Below are 25,968 nucleotides of genomic sequence, written 5' to 3' on the forward strand. Positions count from 1 at the left end.
GCTTGATGTAAGTAACAGGTATTGGACTGTGGCCAGGGTCTTATATATATAGGAGCGACCATGATCCTATATCCATCAAAATAGAGATACCGTTATGAACACCTTGATTACAAGTGAGTGTCACGGCGTTAGGTCGCGCTTTAGCCAACTCCATCGTCCCCAACCGGGCAAAGGGACGACGTTGTCAGGTCAGTGTCTTGGCCATCTACTAGAAGCTATTAACAAGCCTTCAGTGAGCATGTTAAGCAGTGCGATATTTCAAGAGAGTAATCAAGACGGTAGGTTAGGTAGTAATGCTGGAGCTTTGGATGGTCGAGGGCCATTTACACATTCTCGGAGCCAGGAATTGCCAAACTTTGCAAAACTCTACCTTTTCCCGTCTTCCAACTTACATATACATATATATTGGCTTCAAATTTCCTTTGCCTTCCTTCCCTCCTAGATGCTACTCTGATGTAACGCAAAAAATACAATTCTCTTGTCGCTTAAGTTACGAATACATCAACCCTATCTCCGATCCAAGCCAGAAGGAAAATCGCAATGGCACTACCGTTTATGCCCCCAGAGCTGTGGGAAATGATATGGAAAACAGCCCTGGAAGTCGAGGCGAGCACTCGGATTGTACCTGTGGACTATGATGCACATGTCATACCGCGGAAGCAGCTGGTGAGTCCGCTGCTGTCGATCTGTCGCGAATCGCGGTGGCACGCTCTACGATTCTACTCGATCAAGCTTCCCATCTACAAATTTCCCAAGATCTACCGCGACGCAGACCATTACTCTAGCCTCTACGGAAATCCTGCGCGGCTGCGTCTAAAGTCGTGCGAGTATGTCGAAATTCAATCGGCTGTCCGTACAGGCCTCGACGGCATCAGGACCCAGGGCCAGGCGGCGGGTTTTGTGTATCTCAGTCCACAACACGACACCTTCCTCTGCGGCATCGAATTCACCAAGTACTTCCTGTACAATCTCCCCTGGACCCCAGAGCCTAATACGCCACGAACCACAGCCTACGTTTCGGCCCTAATGAGGGACGTAGACCGGCGTCTGGTCCAGAACATGGTGCTTGCCGAGACCCTGCCCCAGTTACAGATGCCCGGCACCACAGCGTACGCGCTGAGCTACGCCAACTTAGTCTGGGGGAAATTGTGGTTTCCCTCCACCAAAGGCTGGCGGCACTGCTGGCTCCCGCATAGATACGACACGCGGCGCGAGCGGGAGCGGTCATGGGCGAGCCGCCGCTGCGACGGGGAGGAATTCTTCGGGTATATGGGGTCCACCGACGGCATCGAGAAGCTCCAGGTCATAGAATGGGGCCGGGAGTACAACCGTTGGAATCAATGCGAAGTCATCAGGTGCCGCTAAGTATATACAGAACTACATAGTGAGCTGGCCTGGATTTTGGTTACCCGGAGCAAAGAACTAGATACCTTTGGCTGGTGAGCGAGTGAAAGTAGAAATGAATTCCTACGGACTGGATATAGCAGCAATATCAATGCGAAAGTGTTCGCATTCAACCCACGACATATGACTGATTGGCACATTCCATTTACGTTTCCCGTTTCTGCAAGCACGGCTGACGTATTGCCTCGTCTTCTAGGCTGCTAATCTGGGGAGTTGAACCCGTTAATTGTACGATTGCTGCTATTCGTAGCGTGTGTCCCAGCAATTTCCATGGTCCAGTAAATGCATGCTATTTGTTAGGTGCTTAGCGACTGGTGTTGGCCCAGAAATTCCTGACAGGGCAAGCAGGGGAGTTTGGTGCGGGGGCGGGGTAGTGTTGCGGGGAGTAGGGCTGCTCCTCCGTCCGTTAAGCAGCTTGGTTCGTGAACGCCCAAGAAGGGCCTCCAGCGCACTGACCCTGTGGGTGTGGGACGAACATTACCAAGCATTTAGCACTTGGGTACAAATGGCATCTCCCTATGCAATGAGTCTTTGTTCATTCCGCTTCCGATAGGTACCAAGGTGGTAACAGCGATGGTGGGCGGTAATCACGGAGTAGTCGTGGATCATATTAACCAGTTATTGGGATGGATGGGCGGCATGGTCCGTTTATCAGACGGTTGACAGGCAGGCCGCAGCGGCTGAAAGCGCATGCAATGTAAACTCCGAGTCCGAGTCCCCGGCCAACGCTATTTGTTGTCGGCCATTGATTTTGTTTTCAATTGTCGGTTGGCGTGAGTGAGACGCTTCCCACCCCCGACAAAGCGTCAGACCCCTGGGAGCTGTGCACTGTGGCTTCCAGGGTCGCCTGAGCCTGAGCACTCCACTCTGCGCTTCGATGAACTACCGTGGTCAGACTCGACCTCATCCTCCACGTGCGTGGCGTCCTATCAGCAGAAGCAGCATCCATAGAAGCGAATCGGTGTATATTCTCATTAAATATTATTAGTAATAGTAATCCCCTCCCCGTTTCGTCGATGATATCACACGTCCGTCTACGACACCACCGTGTACTTAAGCGTAAAGACCGTGCCGGGCCCGCCCGCCTTCTGTACATTCAGGTGCCCGTCGATGTTGGAGAAAACGTTCATCGCGCCGTTGTTGGAGCAAACGAAAGACCCGGTCCCGCCGACGCTGGTAGACCCTCCCTGGAGCTGGCACCGCGTCCGCTTCCCGCTCTGCGGCTCCGAGAAGGCCTGATCCGAGACCAAGACGTAGCTCGCGATGCCGTCCGCGTCAGAGTAGTACGCGACGTGGCCCGCGGGGGGCCCCCGCGGGGACCAGCGCGCCCGCGGCGTCGAGGTGGAACTTGGTCGCCGCGCTGGACCCGGTGGCGTAGTCGAGGTACAAGAAGCCCGGGTCGAAGGACGGCATCAAGACCAAGTACTTGCCGTTCGAGTCGCCGCCCGCGACGCGCAGGTTGAAGGTCGGGGTCGCAGCCGGCGCGACCGTGGTCGTCGTCGCGGTCACGGCCAGGGTGGTCGGGACGGCCGTCGTTCGCACGTCGGTCGTGTGGACGGTCGTCGTGACGGTCGCGACGATCAGGGACGTGACGGTCTCGAGGGCGGTGGCGGTGGCGCTACCCGTAGCGGTCACGGTTACGACGGCGTTCGAGGCAGCGGCCGTAACGGTGACGGTGCAGACGGGGCCAGACGGGATGATGGAGGAAGAGGTGGATGGAGCGGCCTCTGAAGACCAGGAAGAAGATGTAGTCTGTGCGGCTGCCGAGGAGGAGGAACTCAAGTGTCTCTTGCAACTGTCACCTCGCTTCTTCTTGCGTATCGGCTGCTGAGCCACTGTGGTCTTCGTCACCGTCGCGGCCGTGACCGTCGCCGTCACAAAGGATGTCTCGAACGTGGTGATGGTGGCGATGTCGGTCGTCTCCAGCGTCGACTGCTTGACGGAGACTAGGGTACTCGTAACGGTCTCGGCGGTGACCGTGACATCTTCCGTACGGGTCGAGGTCAGCACCGGCGGGCTTACCGTCACCGTGGTGTAGCTCGAGCAGGTCTGCTGAGGAACCAAGGTGACTAGCTGCTGTGTAATGCGTCGATGAATGGAGTTCTTGGCGGCAGGCAAGAAGGGGTTCACGCCGGGGATGGCGGACGCAGCACCCCCGGCCACAAGAGCGGCCACCGGGAGGAAACGCATATTGATGGTTAAAGAGCGTGAGTCGGTGTACCGGATGATACCCTTGAAATGAGTGTGTTATCAGAACGAGTGAACGCGTTTGCCCAAGAAGAACCGACAGCAAGCGACCAGCAATAGAAAGTAACTGAGCGACGAGTTAGTTATATTTCCTGTTGTCCTGGATATCCATGGCGAGCCCACCATCTTGCTAGTTCGCGACCGCTTCCTCAAGCTGCCGCTCTGCCGCCGTGGTCGTGGCCGGACTCGACGCTAGTATCTTCGTAATGTGCTTAGTCCCTCCGTTCTCAGCCAGCCACAGTCCCGCTAGTTCCGGCCGATGTCCCGATGCAGTTCGACCGTTGCCATGTTCTAATTTCCTGTATTTCCTGAGACTATTCAGGCCTCTTCTAGGACTGTTCCTCATTCCCAAGTATGACGTACCGGGTCCGCTTGCACGCCGGGCTGCCGGGTCCGAGGTGTATTAAGCATAAAAACGTCCTCTGTTCGACTGCACGCCATAAATGGCTAGTATAGGGTAGTAGCAGTAAGCCAAAAGACAGGTGACACGCCTACGCATCCACTCAGACCTCATTATCAAGTAGTCGCCCAATCTGAGGAATACGGTACGCCAAGATCGACCCGGGGATGAGAAAGTCGGGTATTTTAAGATGATGGTGAGAACCAATGCACCTGATGGGCCGATTCCCTCCTGTTGAGAAATTGAATGTCAATGGCCATGCCCTATGAAGACAAGTCGCGGCGGCTAGAAGCAGATGCTGCAGGTCTGCTTTTCGCCCACCCCTTTTGGGAAAGCAGCCGGACGCAATGACCAGGAGCTGCATGGTTGACCGATCTGGCAGAAGGGTAAGAATGGAAAAAGAAAAAAGAAAAAAGGTATACATTGTCGCATTGTCCACATCAGGTCATTGACCAGTGCTGGGACTGCATCGCTGGTGTTGTCACGATCGGTGCAGCAACAGAACCTCAAAAGCAACTCAAAAGGGGGGATGCACTACGCCTATGTGGGGTTGTGTGGGTGGATGGACAGCGGTTATGTTAGGTAAGAAGTATGTACCTAAAAACTTCCCAAGGACAGTAAATCCGCAAGTGCATGGCCCGGAAATAAAGCCACGAGGACGGCGAAAAGGGGTCCATCATTTTGCGGTGGAATCAAATAGTTGCCAGTTCAAGATATCCCTTCCGTTCGAGGGAGCGTCCTACAGCTGGTTCGCATCGACGTTCATGGCCTGAAAGTTTCGAAATTTTGGTCGTGGGGCTGGTAGCTCTCGGCCGTCCAGCGCAGTCTGTCCGTCGGTGCATCAATCGAGTTGGCCTCAATTCAGGGCAACCGAGAACATCGAATTACTTGCTCTCAACCCATTCTTTTTTCTGGCCACCCCTCAGCTCAGTGGTGGTGGTACTCAGCAATGGTGTCTCAAACCATCACAGTCACGGCGAGCTTGACGTGGATCTGATTGTGGTCACGTATCGCATCCCCGGCCACGGAGATCCAGAACGAGCGAGTTTCGCGAAGCCTTGGGCGGCAAAGGGGCCAACCCCGCGTCGCAACGAGACGCAAGTTGGTGGCAATGAACGACAAAGTCTACATTGGGACCAGAGCAGCATGAAAACAACTTCGATGTCAAGATCAACGGCGCTGTCGGGGACGACTGCGTATGGCGATAATGACATCACAGAACTGAGCCGCAATGGTGCTGTGCTGGTACTGCCGGGTATCATGACAGTGCCCAGCGCGCGATCGAGCGTCTGCTTCGTCCCGCTCGACCACCCCACCGGCGAGAGCCGGTCTCTCTTCACACCGGGCGCTAATGCTGTGTGGACACATGAGCACTTTCTCTCTGTCGAGCAGCTTGGAGGTGGGATGCGACCAGACCTGGTTGTCGCACAGATGGAGATATGACATGAAGCGGCTCTGACCGTGTTCTAGTATAGCTTCATTTCACGTTTTTTTTTTTTTTCAATCTACTCTATCGCAGCGCATATAATAGTAATATAAACAATAGAAACAGGAAACAAGTTCAACTTTACCATGATACCTGAAGGAAAGCAAGCAATGGATCAGAGCTGTATGTACTCAGCACTCCCGTCCGACTCCTGACCATCAGCGCTGGTCTTTTCGCTACCCTTCTCGCCCTTCTCTTCCTCCTCTTCTCCGGGACCCTCATCCGGAGCCTCGGCGCGCGCGAGCATCTCCTTGGCATCCTTGACGTCCTGCTCCTGGATAGACTTCTTGACAGACTTGAGGGTCTTGGCGGCGAACCGATCCACGGGCACCTCGTACACCCGCGTCTCGACATTGCGCTGCCCCTTCTTCTCGAGCGCGATATCGGCCCGCACGCGCTTCGCGTCCTTCGCCACGCGCGCCTCGCACTTGCCGACGTGGTCCTCGAGCGCCGGGATGCTGCGCAGGACCTCGACCAGACCCTGGACCCGCTCATCGACCGGCGCCCCCTCCTCCTTCTTCTGCTTCTTCTCCCCCTCCTCCTCCGCCGCCTTCTTCCAGCGGCGGGCGCGGAGGGCCAGCTTCGCCTCGTCCCAGGCCTGCGGGTCCTTGAACGCCAGCACGCGGCGCCGGAGGTCCTCGCGCTCGTTGTCGCGGCGGCCGAAGAGGCCCTCGATCAGGTCGAGGTGGCGGACGATCTCGGGGTCGCGCCGGTCCTCGCGCTTCGCGACGTCGAGGAAGGCCTTCTCGTACGGGTCGTAGCACCGCTTGTACAGCTCGCGGAACTGCTTCTCGATGGCCTTCTTGATCCGATTCAGGTCGCGCAGGGCGCGGTCCCGCTCGGGGATCTTGACGTCCCCGAGCTTCTCTTCGGGGTTCTGGTTGCGCCAGTTGCTGTTGGCGGCCGAGGTGTCGAGCTTGGGGGCGTTTTGCACCTTCTGCTTGTCGATCTTCTCGGTGTCCTTGTCGGCCTTCTTGGCCTTGGTGCCGCCGTTCTTGAGGGGGGTGGTGTTGGCGCCGGTGGCGGCAGCGGTAGACTTCTTCTTACCTTTGGGCTTCTCCGCCGGAGTTGGCTTGCTCTTCTTAGAAGCCTTGTCTGTGTCCTCTTCCTCCGCTGCTCGCTTTCTCTTAGGAGGGACTTCCGACAGCTTCTTAACCTTCTTCTTCTCACTGCCCTCCTGATCATCTAGCGGTCGCTTCCTCTTTGGTGACTCAGGGGCAGGGACATCGTCCCGGGGAAGGGCAGCGTTTCCACTAGGAACGTCAGTATCTAGCATGATACTAGAACCTACCGTAATCTGCTCTTTCGTAAGAGCAACCTTGGGGTCTTCCTCCAGAGTCGACCGGATAGTCTGCTGATCTTGCTTGTTCTCTATTTTTGGCAGTGTTTTGTTTCTATCGTGGATGGCTTTTGAATAGTATTCTCTGACAAGGTCTGCACGACTGAGCTTTTCGGTCTCAATATAAACTAGCTTGGGGACAAGGTTTATTGTCTGCTTTAAAGCTACTAGTCCCCATTCATTGATCACAAGAGTCTTTGTTGTTATGCTTTGCCATTTTATATGTATTAAAGCCGAACAAAGCCAATGTCCCGACCATTGTATAATAACTGTCGTTTATTGGACGCCAGTGGTTCGTGTATCGTGCGGCATTATTATGCAAGTCGTTGCTGGGCTATGCTCTCAGAAGGTAGTTCCTAGAAACAAGGCGATACGAGGAACTTAATTCTCATAGTTACCAGCAATTGCAAGAGACAGCCTTGTACTAGTCTTGTCTTGCACCTGATTTCAATGCATATGGCCACATGCCACGGTGTCAGTCTCAACCTTGCAGCGCTGAATGATTGCTGTGGGCTGAGATGGCAAGATTTATTCCTGCTACATTCGAGGCAGCAATTTCGGAACCGTTTCCAAGGAGATGGAGATGTCATTTGTTGAAAACGAGGAGAGATGGGTAACCCACCTAATGTACATGGTTGAAACCCGGGTCAGCACCTTATCACAAACGAACAGTTACTACGTACAGCTTGTCTAATTACTCGTTTGCCAACTTAAATTTTCCGACACAAGTATCTGCTTTTATCCAAGTAGCAAACCAGGTGCCTCCCCAAGAACAAGAAAAGAAAAACGAGTAACGAAAGCCAGAATCAACGGTAAATTCCCAAAGCGTTCCACCCTCAACCATCATAAATTCTCCGTCAACTGAGACTCCGACACACCTGCCGCACAATGCCTGCATATCATCCCGAGTTACCCAAGGGCGGGCTCACAATTCTACCGAACGAGCTCATTCTCCAGTTGGCTCATCACATGAGCACCCGATCCTTGCGCTCACTTTCGGTGACAAGCAAGAGATACCACTCTCTTCTGGACCAGAAGGTCCTATTTGAGGAGGAGGTCGAGGACGAGCGTCTCTTCGATGAAGCCAGATCCCGCTTCTCGAAGCTAATGCGTGTATATGGTTTGAGCCTCAGCGTAGGGAACATCGCCGCCTGGCCTGCAACTAAAGTCGCGCCCGCATACCGTCCGCTCAATGATGACGACCACGCGTTCCTGAACGCATGCGTCAGCCGCTGGGGCAAGGGGATTCTTTACCTCGCTATCGGTAGCGACAACGAGCTCTGTAGAATGCTGCGGAACTGGAACTCAATCTTGGAACTGCCCGTTTCCCTGTTCCGGGGAGCCCTGATCCTCCGAGCGATAAAGAAGTGCCCAGACATCAAAGTGATCGAGCAAGTCATCAAAGCATACCTGAAGAAATATCCCGCCGCCATCCAGGGTCCGAAAGAGTATCACTCGCGGACTAGTCTCAACTTCAATGGTGACTTTTACGTGCCCCCTGTCCTTTGGGCCTGCAGCCACAATCGTTCTGACGTGCTCGAGATATTGCATACCAAAAACAATGAGAAAGGCAAGGAAGCCGAGCAGAAGGTTGATTTCGACATCATTTTGGACCAAATGAGCACTCAGGTGATCAGCGGCGTCACAGACAACCAGGGTACAGCACTCGATGCGTGGCAAGTTGCTTTCTACGGTCTGAGCAGAGCTCGCGTAGCCCGCACATGGTCCTCGAATCCTGGAATGCGTGAAGACGCGTGCGTCTGGTTACTTGAGAAGAATCTGGGCTTTTCATCGCGGTCCGGCGGCATCTCCATCGACTACTTGTTCGAGGCGGCCGCCTTCAAGAAGGCTCGCCTCGTCCGCGCCTTGATCGCCTACTTCAAGGGCAGGCTGGCCTCGGATGATTTCCAGGGCACCTTGACGCTGGCACTCCACCACGCTACCGGGGGCTACTATAATCCCCAAGACGGGCACGAGGAAATCATCGACATCCTAATCGGGGCTGGCACGAGCATACCGCCCAGGGAGGACCCGCCTCTGTACCTCGACCGCGGCCTGCCAGGCGCCAGCCTACAGCTGCGCCAGTCCCCTGCCCGCCCAGAGGACGCGGGCTTGCTGGCACGTGCCGTCCGGTTTGCGCCGCGCAACGCCGTCTACCTGCTGCAGCTGCAGATGGAGCAGAACATGACCGACTATCGAGACCTGAAGGCGGCTCTGTCCGAGGCCCTTCTGTTGGGAGACGAACTAAAACACGGCCGCGCGCCTCGCCTCGAGTTCTTCAAGATGGTTTTCCCCGATCATGTCCACCTAGCGTACAGCCCCGCCGAGCTCCGATTCTTCAAGACGTTGTTCCCCGAGAACGTAGGCTTAGAGTACCGCCCTGCCGAGCTCGAGTCGGCACGGGAGCGCTTCCGGGCGTACGAGAACTTGGTCGACGTCTTCATCGAGCAGATGGGAAACGGTTGCTTGGAGACCCAGTCTCACGATGTCGCCATGCACGTCGTGCAGGTCGTCGGCCGGGCCCGCGTCGGTGAGAGACTGCTCGAGGATCTGGAATATGCCAGGTCGGAGTTTTACTCTTCTGTTTGGAATTCCGGCTGAACGAGTCTTACTAGAGTCTTGATCAATGTTACTGAGCTGGTCATCGATGTATGTTTGTTAGATCTGATATAGCGATGTCTACATACACCAGAGATCAACATATCATTATTAATTTATACCTTCAGCGATGGCGTAATACACTCGCTTAGAGTTTGGCCCCAGTCCGGAAACTCGACATCAATAAACTGCTCGATGTTGTGACCCGCGCGGGGTTTGCCAGAGCGTTGCGTCTTTATCTGAAAAAAGAAAAGGTCCAAAAAGAAAGAGTTGTCAATAACGTACAATGAAGCTCGCAAGTCGAACTAGTATGGCTTTAATATACCTAATAAAGTAATATTCAATCACCAGTTCCTTGAAGAATATAAGAGGCTTGTTAAGAGTTATACAAGCACAGCTTCCATCAGGCTCTTCAGCTGCTTGAGAAGCAGTTAAGGTCAGACAACAAGAACAGGTGAAGGGGGCAGGGGGGGAACGAAAGAGCTAACTCTCTTCATCTTTTCCATATGAAGTTAGCTCGCCTGGACTCTGGAAGGTCTTGTGCTACTGCCCTAGGGGTTTCTCGAGGTTCCTCAAGGAGGCAATCCGCCGACTCGACGAATCTGCCTCTTCGGTCTCTCCATCCAAGTTCAGCGTACAGTCCTGGAAGTACTGAGCAATACCCCTTGCCCTCGTCCGACACGTCACCAACAGCTTGTAGACCAGATGGTCCTGGGTGCTGTCCACTAATCTCAGGAGCCGCCGGATGAGCCCTTCCATATCCGCGCCCAGCGCCATGGTCTCGTACTGGCTCGCCCCATCGATCATGCACAGCAGCACGCTCCCGGGCGGCAGCTGGCCCACGAGCGTCACGAAGACGACGCATAGCGTGTTAACCCGACCCCGACGCAGACGCGGCCAGTCTTCTTCTTTGAGGAAGGTGAAGTCGGGCGCCACCCGTTGCTCCTCCATCTGCGTCAGCAGCTGCCCGATAAAGCTGGCCACCATGACGCTGACTGGACTACCCGCCGCCGCGGAGGTCGAGGCGGTGGACGATGCAAAACTTCCCGGCCGGTGCCGCTCGCAGAAATAGCTCACAACGTAGGCGCCGCGGCGGCCCGCCGAGGTCCGCGCTACCTCCGCGACCACTAGGCCGAGCGGCGATACCCCGTCGCTGCCCGCCGCATCCATGCGGCCGTTGACGAGCAGCGCGGATGAGGTCGGCTCGTCGCTGCCGCCGCCACCCGCCGCGGGGCCGAAGTACGCGTCGAACCGTGGGTGGGTCACCAGTGACGCGGCGACTGCTTTGGGCTGTTCGTCGAGGGCGAGGCCGCGCTGGAAAATGACTTGGATGTCATTCGCAATAGCGCCAGGGTCGTAGTTTATCGTGTCCAATAGCCGGGCCCTCAGAGTCGCCATATCGGTTGGTGAGGGCGTTCGTGGTTGTTCCGGTGTTGGGGCGGCCCTGTTTATCAGAAGGGTGATATCAGGATGCAGCAATCCATCTGAGGGCAAGTATTATTAGTTAGACATAGGATTTGGTCACAGTGAATGTTCCACTGGGTCCCTTTATGCGTGTTCTTCCCATCCCTACACTTGAATCCTGCTGTACTTATATGAAGGATCACAGACGTACCTTTCTGCACCAAGCCTAGCAAAGGGCTCCCCTTCAACATCTGGTAGATGTCTCGCATGAGACGTAGCTGAGTCTCCTGGTTCAGAAGCTGCGTCTCCGAGTTCTGGTTGGTCGCCAGCGAGATGCGCTCGTTAGTCAACGCACGCTCGGCGAGACACTGGTTGGCCTCTTCATCGACCCGTGCAGTTTGCTTATTGATCTCGTCGATGCTGTCCGTGAGCTCGCTCTTATACGCATTCTGGTGCAAGATTGGTTGCCAGATCTTTCCTGAATAGAGAGGGTTGAATCAGTCAGGAAGGGAATCCGGGAGGATCACGAACTACTTACGAACTTTGCTGTCAGCGAAGAACCTCATAATGTGAAGAAGGGCTCGCAGTATCGCTCTGAAGGGGTCGAATGTTTTCCGTTCTAGTGAAGCGTATCGATTCTCGTAATAGATCTGCACATAACGCCGGGCGTTCTCCATGATCTCGGGTATTTCTGAGAGAGCTTTGAAAATGGTTTCCTCAACTTTTGTATATCGACCAGCTGCCTGTAACCCAAATGTATCAGCCTTGTTGCTTCTTCGTTTTTGCCCGGCAGGGTAGTCGAGTAAACACCAGTAATGGTCCCCCTAAGGCTGTGTGCCCAGCCGGGCGTTGTATCCAATGGCCTAAGTGACTTACCCCGATGACCACCTTGAAGACTCCAGCTATGCTACGCTTGAGTGAGCTACGAATGGGTATGGTGTAGGTGAATAAGGGGGCCAACGCACCTTGAGCCATAATCGCCGGCCGGCAGCAGGCCTAACCAGCTCTCGAACGCCTTGGAGTTCTGGCCAACTTTGTCGATGTACTGCGCCGTCTTGCTCGATTTGATGGTCGACGTCCTCCACCGTGTGCCCGTCGCCTGCACCTCGTCCATCACTTCCTCCCATTTGCAGTTTCGCAGATCTACGTCAGCAAGAGTCTGAACGTCGGCTGCGGTTTTCCTTTTCATCAACTTCTCGCGTACTGTTTCCATCATGGCGAAGAGCTGTTCCTTCTCCTCGTCGGCTTCTTTCCACATATCCGCGCTGGGCTTCAAGTCAGGGGTAGCCCCTTTACATTCTAAAACCGACAGTAGGGGGCTAACCTTATCTGATCCTGTCGTTGCGCCTCATCGACGAAAGCGAATCCATTCAGCCGCTCGTGATATACGGGCTTCATCTGAGCGGCGGGCGCGATCTGGTTCTCGACGAACCTCGCTGCCTCATCTGGGGGGTGGCGCGTCCTCGACTGCAGGTAGTTCTGCCTAGCGTTTTCTTCCATGGTGGCAGTACTACTCACCGTGAGCGGAGTAGGTCTATAATGACTGCGTATGTGGGTGGCAGCCTGGTTTTGCAGTGCGCACAAGCGCCAAATTCAGCCGGATATAACAAGCGCGCTCTAGGGAGAAAATCAAAAGCGAGATATGGATAAGGAAACAGGGGGAAACACTTTTCTGGTTTGTTCGAGGTGCAAATACTTCTCCTCGGTCTTGCTGTGCTTATTGGATACAGTATGCTCCTGGCCACCTCGAAGGCCACGCGCGCCCCCTCACGCATCTTTCCTTGCTGACTGCATTTGGTCCCCAACACCCAAACAGCCACGGACAGAGGTGCCAGTCTATTGGCCAGCTTTTACCGCAGCTATTGAGCTATAAGGAAGGGGTTTTATTGACTGCGGTCCCCATGTGGAAGACCCAAACCAAATGAATGTAGCATTTCCCCGCCACCTCCATTTCTTTGGGCTTGGGCCACCGAACTCATTTCTCATCACTCCGAAAACAACCTGCGGTTTCGGTTATGTTACTTGAACCATGGCGCCGGAAGTAGTGCAACGAGCGCCATCGCCCAATCTCCAGAGTCCCAACGAGGGCACTGTCGCGACAATGGGTCCCAAGCATGTTACGACGCTATCCGATGACAACAACAAGGCAAGTCTTGTTGTGGAAGAAGCCACCAATGTTCCTGGCCAGGACGAAGATCCCGTATCGCTTGGTGCGAGAATTAGCAACACGTCACAGTACGGCGACTTTGGCAGGCTTCATTTGCAAAAAGAAAGAGACGACGGCACCCTTGCTAGCAGATCCAAGCAGGCCATTTTGTACTTCAGCTACGCCGAATTGAGGATCGAGGAGCTTGAAAGGGAGTTACGCAAAGTGAAGCAAGATCTCTACAATCTTCCCGACGACTTTGAGCTGCGGGAAGCAATAAAGTACCATCCAGTCTACAAGCACTTACTCCAACGGTCGAGCCCCAGTCAATTCCGCCTAAATAACACGTCGTGGGACATTCCTCGTGGGGAACGCGCGGCGCTTGAGGTTTTGACTTTAGAACATATCGAGAAGAAGCAGCAACAGCCACAAAGTGGAACGCTGCGCAGGTCGACGGGTCTCGAAAGTGACCAAACGCGGATTCAATGGTCACCTGAACGTCTGAGGATCCGGTCGCGGCCGTTGGTGTGGCACCTCCAGAAAGCAACTGCTATGCTGATCTCCGAGGACCTCCATGCCCCTGGAAGCGACACTATGGAGTCTAGTACGGTGTTCCTGGCGCCTTTCAAGTTAGTCGTGATGTTTGGGAAGGAAATACGGCAAAGCATCAGCGATGTGGAGGCAGCAATAAAGGGAAAAGAGGAGGACAAACCAGGCTCAGGAGATACGCCAGCTCTAAAGCGAATGGCTGACAAGCCCAACTTTGACAACAAGGATCTGCTGGAAGACCTCAAATTACTGATCCAGTTTATGGACCAAGACTTGCAGACCACCTTTGATCTAAGGCAACGCATCGAGGAAGGTACCGCGGAGACGATTGCATACGTGGATCTGTGGCATCTGTTCTACAGAGGCGACTACGTCCTGGCTCAATCAGACCCAACCCATGCGTACAAGGTCCTTCATTTCACAGGTGGCCGCGAACCGCTCATTGAACGTCTCACCGACGAGGGCGATAAGCCGACGCCCGTAGACGGCTTCAGTGTGGATTGCTTGAGTATTGTGTCTGATGGCTCCAGCTACGTGCCCAAATTGACAACTATATCGATCACAAGGTATCTGGGTCGCGTTCCCATCAAGTCTCTAGCAGTTTACCCACTGAAGTTAGACCCCGGCGTTGCTTCCAAGCGAAAACAGTTCATGGAACAGGGCCGCCAATATCTCGACCTGACTATAAAGCCCTTTGCGCATAAGCACTTCGTGGGGAAGACCCTCGATGAACCATCTCACGACCTTGATGCACAAGTCATCGTGGATATGACTTTGGCTATACACTCCAACCCAGATTGGAAACCAAAAACTAAGATCTCCAAGGAGGATCTAATCGAGTTCGATAAACGCGAAACAAAGATAGCATCTTACTGTTTCCACGGCAAATACTCTGAAGGATGTTGCGGCTCAGACATCGCTTTCAAAGACTGGGAACTGGACCAAATGCATCTGAACAAATTCTCCCAGGAAAACGGACACCTCTTCACTGGTCGCGATGCCAACGGCTTGACCGAAGAGGACCTCATGCTGCTACCTACCTGGGTGTACGGCTTCGTACTGAGGACCCGACGGTGGGCCACGCTCCGGATATCCGACCTGTCCGAAGTCACATTCGAGAACGATTTCAAGAACCTCATGCTGTCCGAGGAGCACAAGAGCACGATCCAGGCCCTGGTCGCGACGCACGAGAACTCCCGCGACGGCTCGGCCGAGCTGCCCGCGGCGTCCGGGTCGGTCTGGAGCGGCATCGACCTGGTCCGGGGCAAGGGCACGGGCCTGATCCTGCTGCTGCACGGCGCGCCGGGCGTGGGCAAGACGTCGACGGCCGAGTGCGTGGCCGACAACACGAAGCGGCCCCTGTTCTCCGTGACGTGTGGCGACATTGGCGAGACGGCGACCGAGGTCGAGACGCGGCTGCAGCAGCACTTCCAGCTCGCGCACAAGTGGGGCTGCGTCCTGCTGCTCGACGAGGCCGACGTCTTCCTCGCCAAGCGGACGCGCAACGACCTCCGCCGCAACGCTGTCACCAGCGTCTTCCTCCGCAGCCTCGAGTACTACGCGGGCATCCTCTTCCTCACGACCAACCGCGTCGGCAACATCGACCCGGCCTTCAAGTCCCGCATCCACCTGAGCCTGCTCTACCAGCCCTTCAACCTCAAGACCACCCGCCGCCTCTACGAGATTTTCGTCGACCGCACCCGGGCCGAGCAGAAGCGCCGCGGGCCCGCGCACTTTGTCATCAAGCGCAAGGAGATCCTCGAGTTTGCCAAGGACAACTATCGCGAGATGAAGGGTGAGAATCTAGGGGCCTGGAATGGACGGTAAGCTCGCAAAGCTCTCGTTCTCCTCAAAAAGGGAAGAATCACGCATATGCTTATCAGTATTAGTATTACGTATGCAGTCAAATCCGGAACGCGTTCCAAGCCGCCATCTCCCTAGCCGAACACGAGTACCAGAAGAAACTGGTGAACGGCCGGTATTCGGAGAGCAAGCCCCTGCCCGAGCTGGGTCGCTCGCAGCTGGCCACGGTGGCGGACCGGTCCAAGGAGTTCGAGAAGTACCTCATCTCGACGCTGGGCATGGACGAGTCTGACCTGGCGTCCGAGGAGCAATGGCGCGCGGACCGGTTCGCGAGGGGGCGCCCGAGCCGCCCTGGCTCCCGAGAAGGAGAAGAGGCGCGCGGCGCCATCGGCCGCTGCTGCCGGCGGGTACGGGGCCCGAACGTCAGGGGCAGCGGGGGCAACTGTACGTCACAAGGGGAAGGGCAGTAGCAATGCGCCTGCGGTGACGAGTAGTGAAGATGAGGAATCTCTATCCGAAGACGACGAAGATTATGAAGAGGAAGATGACGAGGATGACGAAAAGCAGAGGGACGAGGCAGATGGTCCGAAGCCAGATGATAGCGACCTGAATGAGGAGGAGGAGCTGGAGGCTATCCGGGCACTCTTGCGGCGGAAGAAGAAGAAGGGAAAGAAATAGTTTCAGTTGCCGTGGAACTCGTTTTAGTTCCCAAGTATGTTATAAGAATGAGAACGAACTAGGTATAATTGGAGGTTTAGACACAGTCCCCGAAAGCTGAGTGACCTTGTGGGGAAGGGGAAGGGCGCAGGGAGTGAGTGATAGAGAGAGAGATGATACTTTTAGGGATTCGAATCCATGGCATCCAAACCAACTCTACACTCTACATGCTAGGAGATTGGCCAGGACGGTGCGGAACACGGGAGGATTGCTGGTTCGTGATGGGATAACTCATTGGTGATAAAGCTTCCGATAAACAGAGGGATAGCTGGCAGTGGAAAGCAAGATCTGGGATAACCGGCGTTAAGTGGGTAGTCAGGTATCTTGACCATTGCCCTCATCATTTTATTGTGCAGTGATTACCCCACCATGTTGGCTACGGAGTGGGTGACATCGTCGCGACCGGATCTCCTGTCCATTCGGGCTCACAAGGCGCAAGGCCCAGACAGACGGGACAAGACAATGGCGGCTTAATCGAGGATATATCTAGATACACAATCGTCGTGAACGTGGGTATCTATACGATCAAGGTCGAAATTGCAGCCATGAACTCGTGCATTTGATTGGCTCGCTACTTTGAAAATGAATTGTCATGGCCGCAATGTCAGAGAGGCAGATGCTGATTGCTTGCTAAGCCAATAAATAACCCCTTTAAGTTTGAAGGTCATCGTGATCAACTCGAGTAAGTGCCCGGAACTCAATCAAAGCTCGCACTTGCCCTCCGCCCCGTCACCACACCCAGCCCCAGCACCAGCGCCCTCCATACCCCTCCCCGCCGCCGCTCCCGTCGCCAACCTCTTCACCTCGTCCACCGCCCGCCCGACCACGTCGTGCCGGAGCCAGCGCCTGAGCTGCCGGGGCCCCGTCCGCCGCGCGTAGTCCCAGTGGCCCGCGGTGAGCCCGCCCAGGGCGAAGGTGTGCATGCGCGCCGCGATGGCGGCGGCGCCGACGCCGTAGGGCGCGCACGCCATCATCTCGGTGCCCGGGATGATCTCGTCGTCGAGCGAGCGCGCCGCGAAGGCGCAGACGACGTTGAGGGTCAGCCCCGTGCCCAGGGCGTACATGGCCGTCGTCATCACGTCCTTTTCGTACAGGCTGAGCCTGGCGGCGGCGGTGCTGCCGTTGTTGTGGTCGTTTTGGGTCTGCTGCTGCTCCTCCTCGAGATCATGGACCATGCGGCGGAGATTCCAGATTGCGGCGGAGCAGAGGATGGTGAAGAGGATGGAGAGGAGACGCATCTTCGTGTTGGCGTGTGGGGGTGGCTCCGAGTGGTCCCCTTCTTAATCCAGTGTTGGTTGCGGTCTACTTGTAGTAGGTAGGGGTAAATCAAAGTGAGGCGCCCCCGGAAAAAGCTTAAGATGAGAGGTTATTTGGCGGTGCGGGGGGTAGAGAGATAGAGATGGGATGAAAGATGAATGGTTATATTTTAATGTAACATCGCAATTCAAAATGGGATATTGCAGAGTTTTTAGATCTTTGAGAGGGAAAAGCTGGCGGTTCGAAGCCATTCGCGCGCGCGTTGACGACGACGTGCAACACCCCCGAGTCAAAGAGCAGTTTCAGAGTCGCCGACCAGGGGCTTTATTGTGGATAGGGCTGTCGAGATACCGAGTTTCAAGGGTCATGTCAGCTGAACTTCGCTCTCCAGAGTCCAACCTCTGAAGAGCTAGCTTTCTATCGATTGCTTAGAAGCGAGCGTAACTCAGCGGTGGAATACTTCTGGTCAATTTTGATAGACGGGTTTTATCCATTTACATAGACGGACAACAACGACAATAGATTCTACTGCAGAATGTTCGTGCCCAATCGAGGGTAGGAGACGCCAGGGAGCGAGCGAGAGTGCTGAAGCAGAAGCCACAGTGGCTGGTAACCTCCCAAGCTTCCCCTGCCGCTCCAACGCTCCCACCACCACCCACCACCAACCAGTATTTGCGCCTCCCCGAGCCCGGCCCGCTTTCTCGATCCAGTGTCATCTACGCGAGATTAGGCAACTTAGCAAGGCTTCTAGAAGCTCTCATGCCCCATCGAATTGCGATGCCGTTTCGTCGGGGTTTCTTCGCTTGCTGTCGATCAGGAGGACACTTGTCATCCTCGCTTGGTGACCGCCCCGAATGCCAAAGCTGCGAAAACCGCTCACTCAGCTATGGCATTTGCAGCGATGCCTAGAAGGATGCATCAGTAAGACGTGTGCGACCCGGCAGTGCTGGCAAGATGGCATAAGCTTATCCGTGAGAGCCGCCTCCGTATTCCTTTTCTCTCTTTTTTTTTCCCAGTACCTAGTAATGCGCAATAATGAAACTTACGACAGCGGCATCATTGATGGATGTTTTTATGCACCCATCCTGCCTCCAGCCATCGCACAGGACGGGGCTGGTTCCTTCAGGAGGGGACCAATGTAACCCACCGGAGAGGCCCATCGCCCCATCCCAACAATGGTTATTGGGAGGGGTGCCTGGGTGCCTAGCGACTGTACCCCCAATATGATGATTTTATGGTCATGATGACTAGGCTTCTCCTTTGGGGCATTGCTTATTTTGGCGTCTGACGTACGCATCTGCCGACGGCCGAGATGGATTTTGGGCCAACGACAATACTTAGTCAATAGTGAGCATGCCAAAAAAAATAGATCATCGGATTCGGATTCGGGGATGCGGCAACCTGTTAAGCGGTCTTCGGCACCAGTTCCTTAAGCTAGTAGTGGGAGTGAGAGCAGCACAGCTGATGCTGTACAGGGGCATCAGGGAGTCAAAATGCCAGATAGCACTCAGGAACTACGGCCAGAAGCTACGGCCACTGCAGCTACCCTGCTAACCACTAGCCTCCAGGTCCCTTTTTCCCTTTTTCCCTCCCTCACGTGGGGCTGATGTCATGTTGCAGCGTGGCCCAGGAGCGGCCATGCCCTCTGACTGCCTCTGATTGGCCTCGTAACCTGGGCACTTGCGTACTCTAAGACCTCTTCCAATCTGCATGTCGTCGTCAATCGGAGCTACGTAATACCCAATGCAATGCACACGCCCTCTTCATAAAACAAAAAAAGAAGTGCGAAAGTCAACAAAACCCCCGAATCGGACGGATTGGACGGATTGGACGAAATGAAATGAACAGGAATGAGATGATGGATGGGGAACCTCGGCCTGTCTGCTGCTACTAAATCTGCCTGCCTGTCTCCGTCTCCTATCTGCCTGTCTGTCCTGTCATTGCAAATGGCCCCCCCTCACTCTCTCAAACATAAGCTCTGCTACCCTTCGAAACACCGGTCGTTTTTCCCATGAGGCCACACAGTGAAGGAAGGCGACCTAATAAATAAGTAACATACTCGCCCTCAACGACCCCCCTTTGCCCATCGAACTAGCAGCATATGAGAACATACATAATCCTCTCTTCCCCCATCTAGCTTGCGGGTCAAGCCGCATGCACTCCCCTCAACTTGCCGGGATAGACCTTCGACTACCCAGATCCAGACTTTGATCTATTGACTCAGCATTGCGGTCTGCCCACGACTCGAGTCGGCCTCTCACGAGCAGCAACCACAGCCGGGCCCCGTTTCCAAACAACTGTCCAACTTCCCGATTTGACTTTGGATAGCCCGGCCGTCAAAGCTGCGATCAATTCTCCGAGACCAGAAGCATATTACTTTCGCCTCTTGGGGCTTTTGTTTCCTGCCACAGGGTTTTTGACTTTGCCCATCTGTTACCGCTCTGCTAAGGTCTGGTGGGGGAAAAGAGGCTTTGCTTTGGGACACACCACGCTTTCGCATACCCAACCAAACCAGCAGCCATGGCCGCAACCGGCGCTGAGGCGTCCGCCGCCATGAACGGCGGCGAGCACGACAACGTCCTCCGCCCTCGGCCGCGCAAACCCGTAAACCCACAGCTGGCCGAGCTGACACGGCAAGAAAGCAACGTGAGCATCACGTCGAGCAATGGCTTCCTCGCCATGCCCGAGAACGGCACCGCCTCGGGCCTGACAAGGTACGCACGATTAAACCACTACAACAGTAGCTTGGGACGGAGCTCGAGGAAAGCAAAGCAAGAGAGCATGCATGGAATAGAGACGTGAATACTGACGAGTCCCCCCTTGGAAACACAGTGGCCGATCGACGCCCGTCCCCGAGGACGCGCCCCAGTCCGCCAAAGCCCTCTCGTACGCGCGCAAGCAGGTTAGGGCCGAGCAGCGGCGCCGCATCTTCCCGACCATCGACTACACGGCGCGCGTGTCGCACTTCGACCCGGCGTCCGACTACCGCGACTTCCACGGCTTCTTCAACCTCTTCTGGATCGGCCTCGCCATCATGGCCATCACCTCGATGCTGCGCAACATCAAGGACACGGGCTCGCCCCTGCGCGTCCAGATCTGGACCCTCTTCACCGTCAAGCTCTGGCACCTCGCCATTGCCGATTTCTTGATGGTCGCCTCGACCGCCATCAGCTTGCCCCTGGCCAAATACACGCGGGAGAACCAGGGGGCATGCGCTGGAACGAGGGCGGCATGGCCGTCCAGAGCATCTACCAGGCCCTCTGGCTCGCCTTCTGGGTCTTCATCCCCTTTGCGCTTGGCTGGACGTGGACGGCCCAGGTCTTCTTCCTGCTGCACACCATGGTCCTGCTCATGAAGATGCACTCGTACGCCTTCTACAACGGCCACCTGTCCGAGACGGAGAAGCGCCTCCAGGCCCTCGACGACCCCATGACCACCGAGTCCAAGGCCCCGGCCTACGTCTACCCGACCGTCGAGAACCCGATGGGCGAGTACGCGCACAAGAACAAGGTGGCCCCCAGCGACAACGGCGACAGCGACAACGGCAGCAACCACAGCGACGCCGAGGTCGAGCGCCTCGCGCAGCTGCGCGCCGACCTCGCCCGCGAGCTCACCAGCCCCATCGGCAACATCACCTACCCGCGCAACCTGACCTGGCCCAACTACGCCGACTACCTGCTCTGCCCGACGCTGTGCTACGAGCTCGAGTACCCGCGCACCGACCGGATCAACTGGATCCCCCTCGTGTCCAAGATCGTCGCCACCTTCGGCTGCATCTTCCTGCTGACCATCATTTCCGAAGAGTTCATCCTGCCCGTCCTGCAGGAGTCGCACCGCGGCCTCATCGACGTCAACAACAACAAGAACACGCTGGACACGATGCTGATCCTGGCCGAGACCATCTCGTGGCTGCTCTTCCCCTTCATGCTCACTTTCCTGCTCGTCTTCCTCGTCATCTTCGAGTACGTCCTCGGCGCCTTCGCCGAAATCACGCGCTTCGCCGACCGCCACTTCTACTCGGACTGGTGGAACAGCACTGACTGGATGGAGTTCTCGCGCGAATGGAATGTGCCCGTCTACTCGTTCCTGCGGCGGCATGTGTACGCCACGTCGCGGCAGAAGATCGGGCGGCCCATGGCGACGCTCATTACTTTCTTAGTGTCCGCCCTAGGCCACGAGATCGTCATGGCCTGTATCACCAAGAAGATCCGCGGCTACGGCTTCATCTGCCAGATGCTGCAGCTGCCCATCGTCGTGCTGCAGCGGACGCGCTGGGTCCGCGGCAAGGAGACGCTGAACAATGTGTGCTTTTGGTGCAGCATGGTCTTGGGGCTGAGTTTGGTAAGTCGTTCATTCACTACGTTCCTTATGAGAGGGTAGCTTGCTAACATCTTTGATAGATATGTTCTCTCTACGTCCTGATTTAAGACAGTCCATTGCATTCAGAAGAAAAGTGTAAAGTGGCTGGCATATGGGACCCAACGCCCAAGGTACGCATGTAAGATTACAAGGGAAAGAGCACGCAAGCAAAGACTGGGAAATCTAGGGCAGAAGGTCGTCGGTATATAGGCTCCGCATGTTTGGTTGATTGGCCGGTTGAATCAGTGGCTGTCACATGGATTGCATGATGCGCACATGGGTAAAGTGCGACGCGACGGCGTGCGGTCGTTATGTCATATTTGTTGTGCGTTTTTACATATTATACCCCCTTCAGTTTTAGTAAAACAGTTTACTATATTGTCAAACCAGTGGTCCTTTTCTTATGTCATCATCCATCATTGTAGGTTATCTGGTGTTGAGGAGTTATCCACGAACTTACCTAGCATCTATTGGTATTAAGCCGTGTTTCCCATTTCATATCGGAGGGCTTTACCATCGCTGGCGTCCTTATGGCAGTCTGTTTCTTCAGGTAACCACGGTGGTTTCTATTACCAGACAGAGCCGGAGAAGTATCTTCCATGCCAGAAGCCGCGTGTGAGCCTGGGCCGAGATCTCTCCTAGTTATACCACTTGATAAGCAAAATCCCAGCATATCAAAACTCACCTCATCAAATAGTAGTTTCTGGTCTCGTCTTTTGGACTTACCTTTTCCGGGATCCATAGCTTCCGGAACCGGCCACAGCGCCTCGGCTTTCTCGTCAATCGGGGCCAGTTTGGAGGCCGTAAATGTGAGGATCTCGAGGGTTTCTTCCACGGAGGAGGCGGAGGAACCCGTCGCAACCAGGCCGGGCGCGACCCATTTCACCATAGAAGCAATGATCTTCTTCCACTTCGCGGGGGCGGCCCGGAGGTCCGCCTGTAGGTCGACCGCGGCGATGTGGAGGGGTCGTTGGAAGCAGGCCCCCCGTCGCGAGGGGTCGCTGCTGCTCGGGCTAGGTGCAGGTTGCCCTCTTCGTCGGGGCTGGTCCCCGTGTCTTCTTCTCCTCCGGCGCCCGTCAGTCGAAGGGGTGGGACCGCCGGTGCGGCAGGAAGATGAGGGGGCGAGAAGGTCGAAGAAAGCCCATTCCGATTCCGAATGCAAAACGTCCCCATGATCGAAGGCCATGAGCGTGGGCCGAGAAGAAGAGTGGTGGAATGGCTCCCCTAGGTTGAGATAATAACGTGCCGTCTTTTCTTCTCTCGGCGGCGCAGCAGTAGTTGGAGGAGGAGGAGGAGGAGGAGGGCGATAATAGCCCTGAAGACGGCCCGGGATGCGATGGGGGCGGTGTTGGTAATACTGGTTACGGATACGGTACCCAGGCACATGTGGCATCTTCCAGGCCGTCACTTTTAGACTGAGGCCCGAAAGGGAAAAACGGGGCGGCTCGATGGGGAAGAGGGGGCAATTCTGATAATAGGTCTCGTAATCCAAGGCCGGGGCGCACCGCCAGTCCGGTACCCATGAAGGCCAATCTCTATCGGTAGTTGTATTTGCCATCGTCGTCGCCGGCGGCGGGGGCGGTGGTGGCGGCGGTCTGCGCAGAACGGCGATGCGCAGCAGCTGGGCCCACGAGAACTCGGCCGCGATGTAGACGGCCAGCTCGGCATAGACCTGTTCCACCGAGCGGCCGTAGTCGGGCACGACGGCGCGGCCGAGCGTGTAGGGCAGCAGGCCGAGCAGGGCGAAGACCTTGTCCCGGGGATCCTGACAGCGGCACTGCGAGGCCAGTTCCAGCATGTCCAGCAGCTGGCTCGGATCCGTGTAGGTCTGGTGCCCGAACCGGAGCACGGGGACCCGGGCGTAGATGCGCGGGCAGCACCTTTCCAGACGCGTCTTGAAGAGGAGCCAGGGGACGCGGGAGTCGCCGCAGATCAGCTCGGCTTTGCGGGCCAGCGCGACTTCTTGCAGCACCCAGATGCGCTGGAAATACCTCCGACGGAAGAAGGACTCGATGCAGCGTCCGGCATCCCCGTCGGGGCGTAGATCGGCGCCGGAGGCGATGTCGAAAAAGAGCCGAGCGCTCCGGTCGGCGGCCTCTCCGACGTAGATGAGCACAGCCTGGGCCCCGGAGTAGATCTTGGGCATCAGCCGGACCTGGCGGCCTCGCTCGCCGAGGTTGTGCTGGTCAATGCATATGGCGTCAACCCACACGTCGCGGGCGACGAACTCGCGCCGCACTCGCCGTAGAGCATTCTCGCAATTCGCGGTGATCAGAAACGGGCGCCCGCCCAGCTGGATCGTCCTGCAGGGCGTCGCGTCGCCCGACTCGTCGGCCCAGGTGTAGGACAGCGCCTCATACCGGTGCTGTTCCGATGAGGCGAGGTCGAGGTCGATAATACGCAAATCACCGCAGATGGGGTCTTCGAGCTTCCCGCCCTGGAGAACGAGAATGCGCGTTTCTGAGTGGCGACGAAGCGGGGGGTGGTGCAGCGGCGGTGTCCCCTCTCCATCGGCGGCGCAGTACTGAGGAGACGGACTTGGCGTATAGATAACTGCCGGGGAAGCGTCGTCATCCGGCGGGCGAAGCTCCTCATGCGAACCGCAGCTTAGGCAGAATTTGATCTCGCCTTCCGGTGCGAGATCGAGGCGATGGCAGGAGGCATCGTGCCACTCCATGGATTTCTTTCGCATACCCGACGTTCTAAATAGGGCATGGTGGAGCGGTAGGAGGAAGAGATGAGGGGCGAGTAACTATTGGCCATGATTTGATGGATACATCAGACTGTGGGTGTGTTGACGACTGCCAAGGTCCCTTCGCCTAACACACTGGCCTTGCCCACTTGCACAGCCAAGCCAACATGTAGAAATGCCATCCTACCTCTTACAACAGTACATACCAACACAGAACACGAACATGGCGCAGACAGACTATCCTAGGTGTTTGCGATATCCGTAAAAATGAACGGTAAGAAGAAGCCAAGGAGGGGCAAAAAGCATCTCCAGTTCCGAAGTGGGCCGCGCCCCAAAATCACGGGTTCCAACAACACATACCAGGTCAAGTGTCTGCCTGCTACCAACATGTCACAATGAAAGGATAAGGAACTCGAAGATCATGTTTGTGGATGGGGGAAGAAACCCTGCTGCTCAACGCAACGCAAATCGTCAATTCATAGCCCACGGAAAAGACCAACGGCACCGCCGCAGCTCGAGCTTCGCCTTCCAACGAAGCCATCGCCTGCTGCTGCCTGCCTGCTGCCTTGTCGTTTCCATCTATGTATGCACTTTGTGTGCGGTGTGTGATATACGCATTTCCCGTCAGCTTGGCCTCGTCGATCCATTCCTCCCATCCTTCCAATCTGCCTTGCCGTGCATGGTGAGGCACATCAGCACACACCATGAGACTAGCCCCCTTTCGCACTCGGCGAAGAACGAATGTGGTATCCAGCCAGAACGAAACGCCTTGTCGTGTTGGTGTTGAAAATAACGAATGTCGGGTATAATTTCGATTTGATTTGATTCGATCGTCAAGTCCCATTCCAATAAAAACGAATGTCGCGCCTTTGTACAGCCCAATCCCAAGCCCAGTAAGCGATCCCTTTCCCAAAGATGAAAACCCTCCATTACCCAGACGGGGTGATGCAATCGGTGTATAGATATGTGTGTGTATAATGTGTGGTATGGTATGATATGACGTAGCGTGCGTGAGTGTGTGTGTGTGTGTGTGTGTGCATGCGTTGTGGCAAGACGAAACAAATAAATAGCAAGAAAATCAAGAATAGTTCATCCAGGAATACAAGCGAAAAGCCAGGCAACGACACGATCTCCGGTGAGACTCATCAGAGTGCTGACTGGCGGAAGAACCGAGAGAGAGAGAAAGCTCAAAGCAAGGTACGGCGGAAGGGTTTGTTGTATTTAGTTCGGAACCCCGTTCGTTCTCAGCCATCCATCCATCCATAACAAAGCGTTTCGTTCCGCCAACCCCCATCATCCAAGACATCAAATCGTTACTGCATCTCATGAATTTCAAATCGGTGATAGATTGTGTGAAAACCCCATGCCCGATAAATATTCCACCCAAACTCCAAATGGCCCTTCGAGCCAGGTTATATCTCCCAGAACAACGCACGCCAGTGAAAATGCGATAAAAAAAGAAATAGCAAAAAAATACATCAACTTTGAAGTTGTCACAAGATTTCCAGGAGTTTAGCAGAACCCCGCAGAACCGAAGTGAGGTGGCACCGAGGAGTGGGAAGCCCTC

The 25,968-nt window shown here is 55.5% G+C and overlaps 10 protein-coding genes across 10 annotated transcripts; 5 read left to right on the plus strand and 5 right to left on the minus strand.

The window, feature by feature from the left end:
* Window positions 1-540: 540 nt before the first annotated feature.
* PG986_004244 (uncharacterized protein) lies at window positions 541-1,365 on the plus strand (the record flags this gene model as incomplete). Its single annotated transcript, XM_066840466.1, has 1 exon — window positions 541-1,365. One exon carries the CDS (start codon window positions 541-543, stop codon window positions 1,363-1,365), a length of 825 nt encoding a protein of 274 aa, XP_066703093.1.
* A 1,314-nt stretch (window positions 1,366-2,679) lies between these two features.
* Window positions 2,680-3,594, minus strand: PG986_004245 (uncharacterized protein; the record flags this gene model as incomplete). Its single annotated transcript, XM_066840467.1, has 1 exon — window positions 2,680-3,594. The coding sequence occupies one exon, from the start codon at window positions 3,592-3,594 to the stop codon at window positions 2,680-2,682; it is 915 nt and encodes a 304-aa protein (XP_066703094.1).
* A 986-nt stretch (window positions 3,595-4,580) lies between these two features.
* On the plus strand, window positions 4,581-5,494 carry PG986_004246 (uncharacterized protein; the record flags this gene model as incomplete). Its single annotated transcript, XM_066840468.1, has 2 exons — window positions 4,581-4,633; window positions 5,023-5,494. 2 exons carry the CDS (start codon window positions 4,581-4,583, stop codon window positions 5,492-5,494), a joined length of 525 nt encoding a protein of 174 aa, XP_066703095.1.
* A 158-nt stretch (window positions 5,495-5,652) lies between these two features.
* PG986_004247 (uncharacterized protein) lies at window positions 5,653-6,813 on the minus strand (the record flags this gene model as incomplete). Its single annotated transcript, XM_066840469.1, has 1 exon — window positions 5,653-6,813. One exon carries the CDS (start codon window positions 6,811-6,813, stop codon window positions 5,653-5,655), a length of 1,161 nt encoding a protein of 386 aa, XP_066703096.1.
* Window positions 6,814-7,764: 951 nt separating this feature from the next.
* PG986_004248 (uncharacterized protein) lies at window positions 7,765-9,477 on the plus strand (the record flags this gene model as incomplete). The annotated part of the gene is made up of 1 exon (XM_066840470.1): window positions 7,765-9,477. One exon carries the CDS (start codon window positions 7,765-7,767, stop codon window positions 9,475-9,477), a length of 1,713 nt encoding a protein of 570 aa, XP_066703097.1.
* Window positions 9,478-10,017: 540 nt separating this feature from the next.
* On the minus strand, window positions 10,018-12,387 carry PG986_004249 (uncharacterized protein; the record flags this gene model as incomplete). Its single annotated transcript, XM_066840471.1, has 6 exons — window positions 10,018-10,958; window positions 11,090-11,356; window positions 11,417-11,702; window positions 11,755-11,800; window positions 11,844-12,143; window positions 12,203-12,387. Coding segments are annotated over 6 exons (2,025 nt in total), but the record flags the coding sequence as incomplete, so codon positions are not given.
* A 520-nt stretch (window positions 12,388-12,907) lies between these two features.
* Window positions 12,908-16,054, plus strand: PG986_004250 (P-loop containing nucleoside triphosphate hydrolase protein; the record flags this gene model as incomplete). Its single annotated transcript, XM_066840472.1, has 3 exons — window positions 12,908-15,396; window positions 15,477-15,820; window positions 15,897-16,054. The coding sequence occupies 3 exons, from the start codon at window positions 12,908-12,910 to the stop codon at window positions 16,052-16,054; spliced, it is 2,991 nt and encodes a 996-aa protein (XP_066703099.1).
* Window positions 16,055-16,794: 740 nt separating this feature from the next.
* On the minus strand, window positions 16,795-17,331 carry PG986_004251 (uncharacterized protein; the record flags this gene model as incomplete). Its single annotated transcript, XM_066840473.1, has 1 exon — window positions 16,795-17,331. One exon carries the CDS (start codon window positions 17,329-17,331, stop codon window positions 16,795-16,797), a length of 537 nt encoding a protein of 178 aa, XP_066703100.1.
* Window positions 17,332-19,870: 2,539 nt separating this feature from the next.
* PG986_004252 (MBOAT family protein) lies at window positions 19,871-21,777 on the plus strand (the record flags this gene model as incomplete). Its single annotated transcript, XM_066840474.1, has 4 exons — window positions 19,871-20,064; window positions 20,183-20,501; window positions 20,522-21,691; window positions 21,751-21,777. The coding sequence occupies 4 exons, from the start codon at window positions 19,871-19,873 to the stop codon at window positions 21,775-21,777; spliced, it is 1,710 nt and encodes a 569-aa protein (XP_066703101.1).
* Window positions 21,778-22,255: 478 nt separating this feature from the next.
* Window positions 22,256-24,386, minus strand: PG986_004253 (uncharacterized protein; the record flags this gene model as incomplete). Its single annotated transcript, XM_066840475.1, has 2 exons — window positions 22,256-22,275; window positions 22,436-24,386. The coding sequence occupies 2 exons, from the start codon at window positions 24,384-24,386 to the stop codon at window positions 22,256-22,258; spliced, it is 1,971 nt and encodes a 656-aa protein (XP_066703102.1).
* Window positions 24,387-25,968: the final 1,582 nt, after the last annotated feature.

Source organism: Apiospora aurea (assembly GCF_038362705.1).
Source record: "Apiospora aurea strain CBS 24483 chromosome Unknown utg000003l_segment0_segment0, whole genome shotgun sequence".
Lineage (NCBI taxonomy): Eukaryota > Fungi > Ascomycota > Sordariomycetes > Amphisphaeriales > Apiosporaceae > Apiospora > Apiospora aurea.